This window comes from Rattus norvegicus, chromosome 4, assembly GCF_036323735.1.
Source record: "Rattus norvegicus strain BN/NHsdMcwi chromosome 4, GRCr8, whole genome shotgun sequence".
NCBI classification, from domain to species: Eukaryota; Metazoa; Chordata; class Mammalia; order Rodentia; family Muridae; genus Rattus; species Rattus norvegicus.
In genome coordinates, this window is record NC_086022.1 from 63,670,702 (window position 1) to 63,684,191 (window position 13,490).

The following is a 13,490-nucleotide window of genomic DNA, read 5'->3' on the forward strand; positions in this document are numbered from 1 at the left end:
CGGAAATGCCCCCACTGGAGGCTTCTGTTGTGTGACCATTGCTACTTATTAGGAACCCCTCATGCACAAGGAGTGTTCCTGGCCACAGCTGGAGAACTGCATCCTCTAAGGCTTAACAAATCAGCTGAATGAGATCTCTTTCATATTATATGCACAATGCACGGTCTCTTCCAACCATGCATGCTTCCAGAAAATCCACAGAGGAAGTAAATAAACATATCTGAAAAATAATTCAGATATGTATAGAATGTTAGAGCTCTTCAGAGAAACAGAACCAGTAAATGTGTGTATGTGTGTCTGTTTGTATAATCTCTTTTACACTCACATACATATATATACATATATATATACACATACACATAAATATAGTCACACATGTGCATGCACACACACAAAGACACACACACATATTTATACACATACATAGATGTGGAAATAGAGATCGCTTTATTAGAAGTATCACATGGTTGAGGAGATTGACAAGCCAGAACCTTCTGTGTGGGTGGGCAAGCTGGACACTTAGGAGATCCTGCAGTAAAGGTGAGGCCCAAGGCTCACTTTTCTGTTCCATTCAAGTCTTAAGGGGTTATACGCAGCCCAGCCACACTCCAGGGCAGTCTGCTCCTTCCAGCTTCACCAGTTTCAATGTTCATTTTGCCCCGCGTCACTCTCCAAGTTGACCCATGAACCATCAGACATGGTAACTGCACTAAAACTCATGGCTACATTGCCCACATTCATAGACATACATGTTTAAATGCATACATATGGAAAAGAATCAGAACTTTTTTTTCAAAGAACAAAAAAATTATGAGATTGAAAGAATAAAAAATTAAGGGCATGTGTTGGTAGGTTTTTTAACTTTAATTGTAATGATTTTCCTCATCAACCCCAGCACGCATAATCCTCAGAAACCTACCCAACCCCGAAAGGCACTCTGTATCTCCTGCCAAAACTCTCTCCTCTGGCAGATAGCCAGTCTGTCATCTACACAGATCTGCAGAACCCCTGGGGGCAGGAGGGTATCGAGAGACTCTGGGGCTGCTGCTGCTAGTGACGGCAGCACTGGACTCCCAACTGCTCGCTGTTTTTAATGATGCTCCGCCATTTGATGGGGTTGGGTGCACCCCTGAACATTATTTATTCTAAAGTCATGCATTTCAGAAGGCACATTTACCAAGGTCAGCCACATTTTTATCACTTCTCCTGCTATCAGCTTGCCAGTTTAGGGTAGGCCTAATGGATTCCTGAATATATCGTCAAAGGAAAAGTCACAATTTGAGGGGTGTGTTTTTTAACCTACATTTTCCTTTCTTTCTGTAAGGAATACAGCTGACACAGGGAATGGGCCTCCAGAATATACAGAGAGGGTGGTATTTATGTTTAAATGACTATAGGGCAGGCAAGAATTCTATTGTCTAACATTTGGAGTACTTTCAATAAAAAGTCATCTTTGCAAGGAAAACCAGGCTGGGTCTGGGTCTATTTTTCTTCATTCCTTTGTCCCTTCATTTCTTCCTTTGTTTGTTCCTTCCTTTGTCTGTCCTTCCTTCCTTCCTTCCTTCCTTCCTTCCTTCCTTCCTTCCTTCCTTCCTTCCCTCCTTCCTTCCTTCCTCCCAAGCTTTTAGGATGTCAACAGCGTTCAGGATTACCCATTCCTCATGGCTTATCTTGAAAAGCAAGGAATTTAGGATTGGGATCCTTGTCTGGAGGCCTGGGATGTTGGCATAGCTGCAAGGAGAGGACGAGCCATTAGTTTTACGCTCTCTATGAGGAAGGTTTGTAGTGGGAATTTGGCAGGAAATTGTTAAGCAAGAACCACGGCCTGATCTACCAGAAGCTTCCACTCATATCCCTCCGCAAACATCTTATCAGTAGACTATTTAAGTAAACCTTCTTTTTATAGGTAGACTTCTGAAAAACCCATCAGAGCTTAGCTGTTCCACCATCCCACGGCCCTGTCGCTCTTCTGCACCTCTTAACAACTTTTCAGTTCTGTAGAATTACATGAGAGTAAGATGTTAAGTGATTTAGTCATTACATTACAGCAACTGTTGTGTGCAAACCTTTGCCTTTTTCTAATTCCAGGGGAAATTTATTTTAACATTTAATTATGGCAATCATAATTATGGATTAAATAGGGACACTGTAGAAGGTATTGCAAGAGATGGATTAGCAAGCTGCATCCATATGGAATTAGAAGTAAGTATTTTTTCATTCAACTGTGAGTGTATGCGTGCGTGCATGTGTGTGTGTGTGTGTGTGTGTGTGTGTGTGTGTGTGTGTGTGTGTGTGTGTGTTGAATGTCTGATGTTGGGGCTACAATATCCGGGTAACATACTGCTGTGCACAAGAGAAATGCTACAGAAACGTCAAGCATTAAGTTGCTTGTCACTGTGGGGTAAGATCCATGAAAGTTAAGTGACAAGATTTAGATCACAGCCCCTTTCAAGATGTGTTCTCTCCCATTTCCTCAGTAAAGTACCCCTTTGTCATCACAGTGTGTCTCTGTTTAAACGAAGTGGGTACAGGCGTGGGTGGCTCCCTGTCCCCTGAGTGTGCCACCCTGAGTGGTCACCCTGCCGTCATTCTCCAAAGAGCTGTGTGGGTGGTTCTGTCGATTGACTCTGAGTGTTCACTGGATGCAGCACCTTCATTTATACTTCTGGCAAGTTAGACTTGCAGATTTTCAGATTTTTGTCCCTCCCTTGTGTACCAGCTACCCCCAACATCCTTCTCAAATTAGATCGTATAGACATTTTCCCAAAATTGTGAACTAGAGGAAACCCTTGAATTTCCCACTCACTTTCTTGAAGAACATTAACTCAACTAAATAAACCAGGTCTTCAGTGATGGTCCATTTTTAAAAATTGCTTTTGCTAAGCAATATAGCTCTTCTAATCAGACAAAATGAATTTAATCAAAACAGACGTAAAGCGTAACTTGACATGGCTGTTCTTTCCCATTGACTGAATGCTTCCTTCATTAACTTGCTTCATTCTCCTTTGTCATGCCACAGAGGAGGAGATGGTGGCCCCTTTGGCTCACTGCCCTGCCTCAGTAGAGCTGGGCACACTTCCTTCAGCCTTTACCTTTCTGCATCAGTCTTCTTTACTCCTTTTTAAATTATTATTTTAAAAGATCGCTTGTAAAAAGTGTCATCCTTGGATAGAGAAACAAAACCTCATGCACGTTTGATTGCGGCCAGGCCACGCTCCGTCCTTTCGCATCTCCCTTTTCTGTCTCAACAGTTTCTTGAGTGATGGCTCCTGTTTTCTGTTTTTGTTTTTGTTTTCTCCCTGAGAGCTTACTCCTCATTTCCTGGAGGTCAAGTCTATAAACTGTTTTATTTTCCCCACTCCTCTCCAGCTGAGGTGTCTTTTTCCAGACTGCCCTTGTCACCGGCTTTTAAAAGCAGCCTGTGTTTCTTCCCACTGAATCGTTAAAGCAACGATTTTGAGCTTGAGTTAAACTGATGATGTTAGAGCTGATTCGAAAGGACTTCACAATCCACTGGGAACAACTCTCCCCCTTTCCCCAAGAGGGAACTCATGCCCGGGGAGTTTCAGGGATGTGTGCAGAGTCCTTAGGAACTACAGAGCTGAATCACAATCCAGACCTCCCAGGTTACAGACCACATCCTTTCACCCTGTGGTCACCTGCTTAAGCAGGGTATGCTGTCCCCTTCTGGATGGAGGCTGTAACATGTGGAACCACAAGGTTGGTTTTTTTGTTTGTTTCTTTGTTTGTTTGATAATTACTATAACAAGTCTTTAAATTTTGCATCTGTGAATGGAGAAAATGTTGAAGGCAGAAGCTCTGGCCCCAAGATGGTGGAGGCCGATCCTTTGCCTAACAGTAGAAGCAAGGTGGCTTTGGTGGTTCCAACAGGTTCCAGCTAAGGTGGTGGCAGGAGGCTCTCCCCAGACCCAGAGAAGTGACAGGTGGCATAGATGTGTGAACTTAGCTAATCACAGTGGTAGCAGGGTCTAGCCTCCACGTGAAGACATGTTTCAGACCACACTCATTCATGTTTGGCACCTCTTTCCCCAACTCCCCCCCAAGTTCAGGACTGTATTTGTGACTGTAGTTGTCTGATCATGGTGTATAGGTTGTATCTATCTCTAACTCTACCTAGCTATCCAGTGGTACCAAGAAAATGGACAGCAGAAGGGCACCATGGGATGCTTTTTCCCTGGGAAGAGCTCTGGCTTCCCGTGCTTCAAGGATGCCTGTTGAAATATGAATCAAATTACTTCTCTATAATAAAATGGAAATACTGCCCTAGTTTGTGCCCGATAATTTTCTTTCTTTCTTTTTTTTTTTAACAGCCACATTCATTAGAACGATTAATTTGAGGACAACCAGGTGGAAAGAATTGCTATAGTTCCTATGATAATTTAATATTCGATGAAGAGAGAAAAGTAATCCAGCCTTGAAATATTTGTAGGGAAATAGCACCTGACTGTACAGATGAAATGTGTTCTTGAATGTGATACCGTGTGGTGCCCTTGAGTTGTCACATGTCCCCACGGTGATGCCCACGGTGGGCCAGCTGTTTCTGACTTACATTCTTTAAACACCTAGGGTATAAGAAGTTTGAAATATTCCTATTTTGAGCCTCGATATATCTTGGTGGTGCCTATGGACAAGGAAAAATATGAGGGATACTTGCGAAGAAAGGGATTGTTCAGTCGCGCAGAAATCGAAATTGCCGTCTCCAGGGTGGACCTTTATGTTAAAGTTAACCGGAAATTTCCAGGATATTTTGATGCAGTAATCAATGCAGGTCAGTAGTGCCCAGCGGAGGTTTATTTATTTATTTTTAATGTTTTCATGTTTGAAGTATATGATCACTGCTGTATTAGTCAGGGTTTTCTAGAGTCACAGAACTTATGGAATGTCTCTATATATTGAGGGAATTTATTGTGATGACTCAGTCTTTAGTCCAACTAACCCAGCAATGGGAAGTCCAAGAGTCCAGTAGTTGCTCAGTCCCATGATTCAGCTGGTCTTCTGTAAAGCTGGAATCCTGAAGAGGTAGGTTCCTACAGATGTGCTGGCCAGGAAGTGCAAGCAGGAGAAGAAGAGTGAATCTTCTTTCTTCCAGTGTCCTTATGTGGCCCAGATTAAAGGTGTGTGCCACCGTTCCTGGATTTGGAACTTGCTTTGTCCCAGGCTGGCCTTGAACTCAGTTATCTGCTTACCTCAATCTCTTGGGATTAAAGGCGGGTACTATTTTACCTGGGCCTAATTTTCATGGCCACTATGCCTCAAGGTCTCCAAGTCAAGATCCAGGTCAGAAGCCTGTATCTTCCAGCCTCAAGATCTGAATCACAGGTGTGCCCTCCATTTCTGGAATGTAGTTCATCACAACAGCATTTCCAGTTTATGTCATGGAAAGAAAATTCTTAGGAAACAGAGACATCTGTTGTAATTACAAGCTGCAAAAATCTGCAGAAGTGGGTAAGAAGTTTCCCACTATTTCCATCAGAGGTTAAGTTTTCTTAGCCCATATGGCTGTGACTAAAAAATAAAAAAATAAAAATAAAATATAAACAAAAAAACAACAGCAACAAAAAATGTGGACATAGATTTCCTCCCCTGGGGACACTGTGAGGACAAAGACAGATAATAATACCTCAGTTGAAATATATAAACATTTAAAGGCACATGAAGCTCAGGTAATGTCATTGTAACCTATCTCTACAAAGAATTATGACTGCTGAAAAATACTGAAAATGTAAAATATCTGGATAAAACAGTTTTAAAAAACTACCTTAGAATAAAGTGTGTCTTTTTTTAAACTCAGATATTTTTAAATGTTATCAGCACAAACAAATAATGCGTGTTTGAAGTGAAGGATGTGATAGTTTGATTAAATTAAAATTTGATCATAAGTACATCGTATTTATGTGTTGAAACCATAATGTTCCATAAATATGTATAGTTATGTCACAGTTATATCAAATGAAAAATTAAAGATAAAAATGGCCACTAATTTGGAGCAGAAGCAAGAAAGAGAAAGATAAATTATTGAAATATAGAACTTCCTATATGCTTTTAATTATATCACTTCATACATCCGTGAAGGAAGGTAAGCACTCTGTATAGATGAGGAGATACCTTGGAGCTATAAGGTGGCTCAGAGGTAAAGGTCCTTTGCTGCCAAGCCTGGTGACCTGGGTTCAGTCTGTTATGTTGTGTGATGACAGACAGAAGAAGAGAACTGACGGGTTTTTGTTTCATTTTTTTTTCTTTTTTAAGACAGGGTTTCTCCAGGTAGCCCTGGAACCTACTCTGTAGACCAGGCTGGCCTCAAACTCAGAGATCCAGCTGACTCTACCTACCAAGTGCTGGGACCAAAAGCATGTGCCACCCCTACTCAGTGAAAACTGACTTCTTTAAGTTGTCCTCTGACTGCCACATGTGTCCCCTCCAACAAAGACATAAATACAGTAGTTGAAAGGGCGGGGGCTGGCAACAGTTGCTGTATGCCTCATAGTCCCAGTACTCAGGAGGCATATGGGAGCCAAACTTGGTCTGCATAGAGCGTTCAAGGCTAGCCAGGGTTTTACAGTGACACTCTTTTTTCAAAATAAATAAGTAAAATTTAAATTAATACGTTAATTCTGAATAGCCTTTTGGTGAGATGCTGGGTAGAAAGGGAGACATTACATTGAGCCATATGATATCGCTAATAATCAACTATTATGCAAATGACAATTGTGTATGGTTCGTTTGATCGTTTTCTCAAGCCTCTAAATTGTGTTAACCTATTGCTTATCTATATTGGTTTTATACTGCTGCATACAAATGCTGTCAGCTAATGCCTAACCCAGAGTCTGCTCAGCCAGTTAGGTCAGCATAATAGGGCTCCGTTATGTGCTAAGATTGAGGCTCTGGGGAAAAGCTTAGCTCCCAATTACCCTCTCTTTGGCAGAATGCAGCTCCTTGAGGTGTGTGCCTGAGCTCCTACTTCTTGGCTGGCTGCCTGAGAAAGGCTGTGCATGGCTCCTCGAGGCTGTTCTTTAGTCTTATCTGTACGGTGCTGGCCATCTTCTAGTCAGCAAAGAGCACACTGAGTGTCTGACTTTTATTCTGTCACCAACTAGACAAATCTATCCTTCCATGGCTGTGATCCGAGCGAAGCACCTGGATAATCTCCCTTTACTGCACTGTTAGTAACCTTAACTCTACCACACATCCCTTTTGTGCATAGTGTAAAATATTCATGAGCGTGAGTGCTTCTCTCCTCCATAGGTTCTGCTCACAGTTGAGGTGGGAAGGTTAGAGGAGATGGAAATGTTGTGAAAGTCATCTTAGGATCGTATCTAACCCAACAACAATAGAATGAAGTGTAGTGACCAAGTCAGTTCACTCGCCATTGAACAGTGTTTGGACATGATCGTAGCACATTAAAATGCTCTGTTGTTTGTTGTAGATGACCTGGACATTGCCTACCAAAAGCTCAGTGAGCTCATTAGAGAGTACCTGGGGTTGACTGAGACAGCCAAGAAGGGCTTGGCTCCAACTGCAGGTTTGTAACCTCTCTCCTTTCTACCAAGTTGATTTTCCGTGGACGGTAGATAAAGCAGCCCTGATCTTATTGGTTACTCATTGGCTGTCACAGTATTTAATTCCTACATTTTTTTCCCTGAGGTATATGAATCAGCCCTTTGAGTCTATTGACTATGCCTGTCTCCATGGCTGTAGTGGGCCCCTCCCCCACCCACTGCAGACAGACACTAGACAGTGAGCTGGTCCTGTGGTTCAGAACTCAGCCTTCGGGTTGGGGATTTAGCTCAGTGGTAGAGCGCTCGCCTAGCAAGCACAAGGCCCTGGGTTCGGTCCTCAGCTCCGAAAAAAACAAACAAACAAACAAACAAACAGAACTCAGCCTTCCAGAAACCTATGCCCTTATGGGAGTGGCGTACTGAACCACCAAGACTGTTAGCTTGAGAGTTTCCTTACACTGGACAGAACCTGTGGTCAGGGTAGGGTGGAGGAGGGGCTAACCCTGCTGCTCACTTGGCCAAGCTACTTAGCTGTCGTAGGCTTCAGTTTCTTGTCCTGAAAAGCAGATACCACATTTCCCTCCTGCCTTGTGGGTCCTGAGCAGCAAATGCTGAGGGGCATTCGAGGGAATTGACTTGAAATCCAGGAATTCTAAGTCTAGGAATCTCAGGACATGACTATTTTGAGATGTGTTTGAACTGCTTGTCCTTCAAGTTTGCCTCACCCCCACTTGAATGGTGACCTAACTAAAACGTGTCTGGAGACAATAGAACCTTGTGCTAAAAGGACTATAAAATGCTGTAGCTGCTTCGAAAGTTTAATGGTATGCAAGTTCCTCAAAAACAAACATGACAGCATCCATGTGATCCAGCTGTTCCACTTCTGGATAAATACCCCAAGCCACTGAAAGGGAGCTCTTGAGGAAATAGACACCCAGTTCCATTTATATTAGCCAAATTAAAGCCACCATGGGGTCCAGTGGTAGATGGATGGATAAAAGAAGTGTCACAGACACTCTTTGATGTTACCTCACCTCAAGAAGGAAATCTTGGCACACAGTAGGACATGAACCTTGACGACAGTGTGGTGAGTAAAGCCAGCAGACTAGATCCTGTACAGTTGCATTTCTATGAGGCACTTAGAGCAGTCAAGTGAACAGACAGGAAACAGACGCCTGATGACAGACGCTAAGTGGGGAATGGAGCGTCACTGTTTAACGGGCAGAGTTTACGTCTTTCAGAATGAAATGAGTTCTGGAGACGGGCAGTGATGGTAATTACACAACCACGTCAGTGGACTTAATGCATTGAATAGCAGTTCCCGTAACAGTGCTGAACATGGTAAATTTTATGTTTTACTTCAACAGTAAGAAACTTTCCCAAAGGTCCCTCAGTGTGGACTGAACTCCAGTCACATACTCGTATTTGCAAAATGTTAACCTAAGATGGTTGCCGCTTTGTAGAAGCCTTACAGCTTGGTGGTCCAAATAGGATTCTGCTCGCCTGATGGCTGAGAAGGGAAGCCAGGCCACGACCTTGACAGAGTTCAAGCACTAAAGCGCACTGGGCCCTTTGCAATTTTGTACACATTTCCTAAGTCAAGTACTCCTTGTATTTTGGACCGAGGCCCGTTCAGTACCAATAAACTCAGATGCGAGCTGCCGTCCCTGCTACGTGTTATGTTAAAGAACCTGAGGTATGACATGCCAACTAGAAGATACTTGACGAAACCTTGGTCTGTCAAGTGTCTTAGGCAGCAGTGCAGGATAACTAGTGAGGTTTGGACCTCCATGGAGCTTTCTCTTGGAAATATGGCTCCCCATGCTTTAATTCTTTGCTATCCAAGCAACCTGTGATCTTTAATTTGGTCCCCTGGGTAGACCTGGCCCCTGTGGAAGCCATGTCTTACGTGAGAACACGTTGCCCCGCGCCCTGAACCTGCCCCATCTCCCATTGTAAATTAATAAGTTGGTGCGCTGGCTTTTACATCAGCCTCTTGTGGGTTTGGGTAAGCGTGATTAGTCCTCTGGGTAACTGAGAAATGCCTGTTTCTGTGTGGCGCTTCTGAACAGAGGGGCAATGAGCAGGACTTGGCATGACGGCCTGCTGGCTCCATCCCTGTGTCCTAGCTCCTCTTACCCCGGCAGTGATCTGGACACTGACTGTAAGTGTGCAGTGACTAACTGGCAGGTTAACAGGCAAGATAATGTGTGCACAGGAAAGTAGACTGCCACTTTACAGTATGCAATACAATCTTACTTATTTGCAATAATTAGGTTAGGCCTATCTGATTTGATGAAAGGGTATAAATTATAGAATTTATATAAAAAGATAATAACTTCTCAGAAACATTTACTAATCGAAACCATGGCATCTTGTTATTGACTAATGAAATTCTAGCTTGAACGTAGACAGGATGGATTTCAATCAATCATCAGATCTATATCGTCAACAGAACCTTACTGTTCCAAAAGGTTTAATATTCTGAAAAAGACTGTTTTCTTAAGGCAAAACCTTATCTCATGTTTACAGTTAATTTGCAGAGGGAGTTATTTTTTTTTCGGTTGATAATTAAAGATAAACTTCCACTTCAGTGGCAATGTAGAGATCAGACAACATTCAAGTGAGTGTATTTGAAATTCTAATGAATATAGTCCTTCTTAATAAGCTTTTTGGGCATCTCCAGTGGCCCCAGGAGTCAAGCCAGCGGCGTCTGTGAATCCCAGGACTGTAAAATCCTTGCCAAGAGCGAGGGTCACCTGGTCATAGGGTCAGTGCAGGTGAATGGGACCTGTTGTGTTTCATTTCTGCTTCTGTAGTAAAATTCCCTGACAAAGAAGCAATTTGGGAAGAAGGCTTTCAGGTGACAGCTCATCACTGTGCAAAAGTCAAGTCACATCACATCCGCAGTCAAGAGCAGAGAGAAATGAGTGCATGCGTGCTCGCCCGCTCGCTAGTGCTAAGCTGATGTCTCTATTCTCACTTAGCTCAGAACCCCCTGCCTGCGGGATGGGGCCACCCTCAGTGAGCTGAGTCTTCTCACTTGATTAGCATACAGTCCCCCCACCCCTGGCAGGCACGCCTTCAGGTCAAGCCAATGTATACAGTTTTTCGCTGAGACTCTCTTCCCAGGAAAGTCTAGGTTTTGTGTCAAGTTGACAAAAGTAAACACCACAGGGCAGATATAGTTGCCTTCCCCTGGAACTGTAGATTCCCTGAGAGGGAGCCAGCTCCATGTAGGTGTGCCTGGGGCCTAGCTGGCCTTGCCTCTTTCCCTCTGCTCAGAGCTGAGCTACTCTGTTCTTCATTGCTGTGATGTGTATCATTATCTATGTTTGATATGTGTATATCTATATTACATATAGATATGATATGCCATAGAATGTGATATATATCATAATGTGTATATATCATATATACATGTATGTGTGTATGTATGTATTCATATATATATACATGCTAGAAATTAAAAACATCTTAGTATTGGGTATTTTAAAAATAATCAAGATTTTTAAGGGAAAGAAAGTACAGTAAGTAAGATTTTATGAGAGGTTAGGCTGAAGGATTAGATAACTGGTTTGGTTACCTGAGGTCTCACTTTTCTGTCTTAAATTTAACTAGTAATTATTATTTCAAATAGAGAAAAAATTGGAAAATCATCTTTCTGGAAGAAAAAGAAAACCTTACGTAGCATTGTGGCACATTATTGAAGTCTGGCTTTTCACAGCTAGGTTAAGAATCTCCATGTGTTGAGCCTCAGTACAAACAAATCTTACGTTCAGTAGCATCATCTTTCCAAAAGAGATAATCCCATGTCAGTGCGGTCTAAAGACAGTCCTCAAATATTTGAAGTAATGATATACAGCTTCATCCCTAGTAATCATAAGTTGCCCACTAGTCTCTGGGAATACAATGATAACGTCCAGGTAACATGAGGCTGAGACAGAGTGTGAAAAGGAAGGCCAAGAGCTGAGTCCTGAGGTAAGCATCCACCAACCCAGCCCTGGAAACCTCAGCCCTCGCCAGGATGGGCTAGTTGAACTATCACCAGATGCACACATCTCTGTACAGTGATGATTAGCTCCTTCGACTTTAGATGTGCTGTTAATTTTAAGTGCATACCAATTAAGTATGACATGGCCCTATTTTTCCCATAGTAATATAGAAATATTTGTTTCTAAAGCATGCAGTTAACAGTATAGTTTCTATGATACAAGAAGAAACTCACTGGAATAGCAACTCAGTGTGAGGGTGTGTTCACACACACACCCCCATCTCTACAGACCAGCGGTTCTCACTCTTCCTAGTGCTGTGACCTTCAATACAGATCCTCATGTTGTGGCGACCCCAACCATAGAATTATTTCCATTGTTTCTGTCTAACTGTAATTTTGCTGTTACCGATTCATAAATATCTGTGCTTTCTGATGATCTTAGGCATCCCCTGCAGAAGGGTCATTTGACAGGGGTCGAGACCCACAGGTTGAGAACCAATGCTATAGCTCCTATATTCTGGGGAGGCATTAAGGAAGTAGAACTAACGGGCAGCCATAAAGGTTATGAAATGAAATTATAATTTTCCTAATTGTGATTAATGATAAAGGGAAAATGAGCCAATTTGCCCATAAAGTGGTGCTTTTATCTTCTAGTAAAGGGCATGGTATCATTTAGCCAGATTTCATGAATTGTTAAATCATAAAAGTAGATAAAGAAAACCCTGCATGTCAGACTGTAAGACTAAAAGGAGATCTCCTGGGGCTGGGGATTTAGCTCAGTGGTAGAGGCCCTGGGTTCGGTCCCCAGCTCTGAAAAAAAAGAAAAAAAAAAAGGAGATCTCCTTCAGCACCGAGTTGCAGTGTTCTTTTTGGGTTTTTTTTTTTTTTTTGTGACATAATCAGATAGTAATTTATTTAAATGTATGTAATTGGAACTCTGTGTTGTTAAAATTTATGATAAATAAGGGACATAATCTCAACAGTGCTATGTTTGAGTTGCTTTAAACCCATTGCATTTCATATGTGCTGCATGATTATTCTTAGTGCCATTTTCTCTCTCTCTCTCTCTCTCTCTTTTTTTTTTATTAACTTGAGTATTTCTTATATACATTTCGAGTGTTATTCCCTTTCCCGGTTTCTGGGCAAACATCCCCCTAATCCTTCCCCCTCCCCTTCTTTATGGGTGTTCCCCTCCCCATCCTCCCCCCATTGCTGCCCTCCCCCCAACAATCTAGTTCACTGGGGGTTCAGTCTTAGCAGGACCCAGGGCTTCCCCTTCCACTGGTGCTGAGTTGCAGTGTTCTTATTTAAATAGTGTACGTGTATCACATGCGTCTTATATATAACTTGCCATTTTTTGTTTCTTAGAATATTTTATATTTATTTATACGCATGCACATGTGTGCATGTGTGTGCACGTGTGTGCATGTATAAGCATGTGTGAAGATCAGTCAACAACTTGTGGGAATTGATTGTCCCTTCCCCCATGTGGGTTCCAGAGATTGGACTCGGGTCATCAATCTTGGCAGCAAGAGCTTTAACCACTGAGCAGCAGTCTTGCCAACCCTCGTTTTCCAGTTTAATCCCGTTAGCTGTGCAATTTGGTGCCATTAGCTGTATCCTCAGTGTTGTGTAACCATCCCTACCACCTGTTTTCAAAGTGTTTCAGTATCTGAAACATAATCTCTATATTCATTAAGTAGTAATCCCCCTGCCCCTGGTAACCTTTGATCCACTTCCCGTTCTTTGCCAGTTAGCCTCCTGTAGTTAGCCTCACCTTGTAACTTAACCTTGTTTCTTGTCTAAAGTTGTGTTTTAGTTTATATCTGTGACAAACTCGGTGATAAAAATGATGAACCAAGGGTATCCTCAGGAATCCTACCAAGAGGAAGGCTTTTCACTCTGCCCACTTGTCCATTCCGTTCTCAGGAGATTTGTAGCTTAACTGGGAACCAAGGAGGACCAGACTGGAAGGCTCA

General features: G+C 42.5%; 1 protein-coding gene across 15 annotated transcripts in view; it reads left to right on the forward strand.

The window, feature by feature from the left end:
* Lrguk (leucine-rich repeats and guanylate kinase domain containing) overlaps window positions 1-13,490 on the forward strand; it is a 123,033-nt gene that overhangs the window by 56,271 nt on the left and 53,272 nt on the right. For 13 of the 15 annotated variants that reach the window (XM_017592528.3, XM_017592530.3, XM_063285744.1 and 10 more), the window contains 3 exon segments: window positions 2,089-2,202; window positions 4,588-4,789; window positions 7,445-7,540. In XM_017592528.3, coding sequence (XP_017448017.1) covers window positions 2,089-2,202; window positions 4,588-4,789; window positions 7,445-7,540 — 412 coding nt within the window. 15 annotated transcript variants of the gene reach the window in all.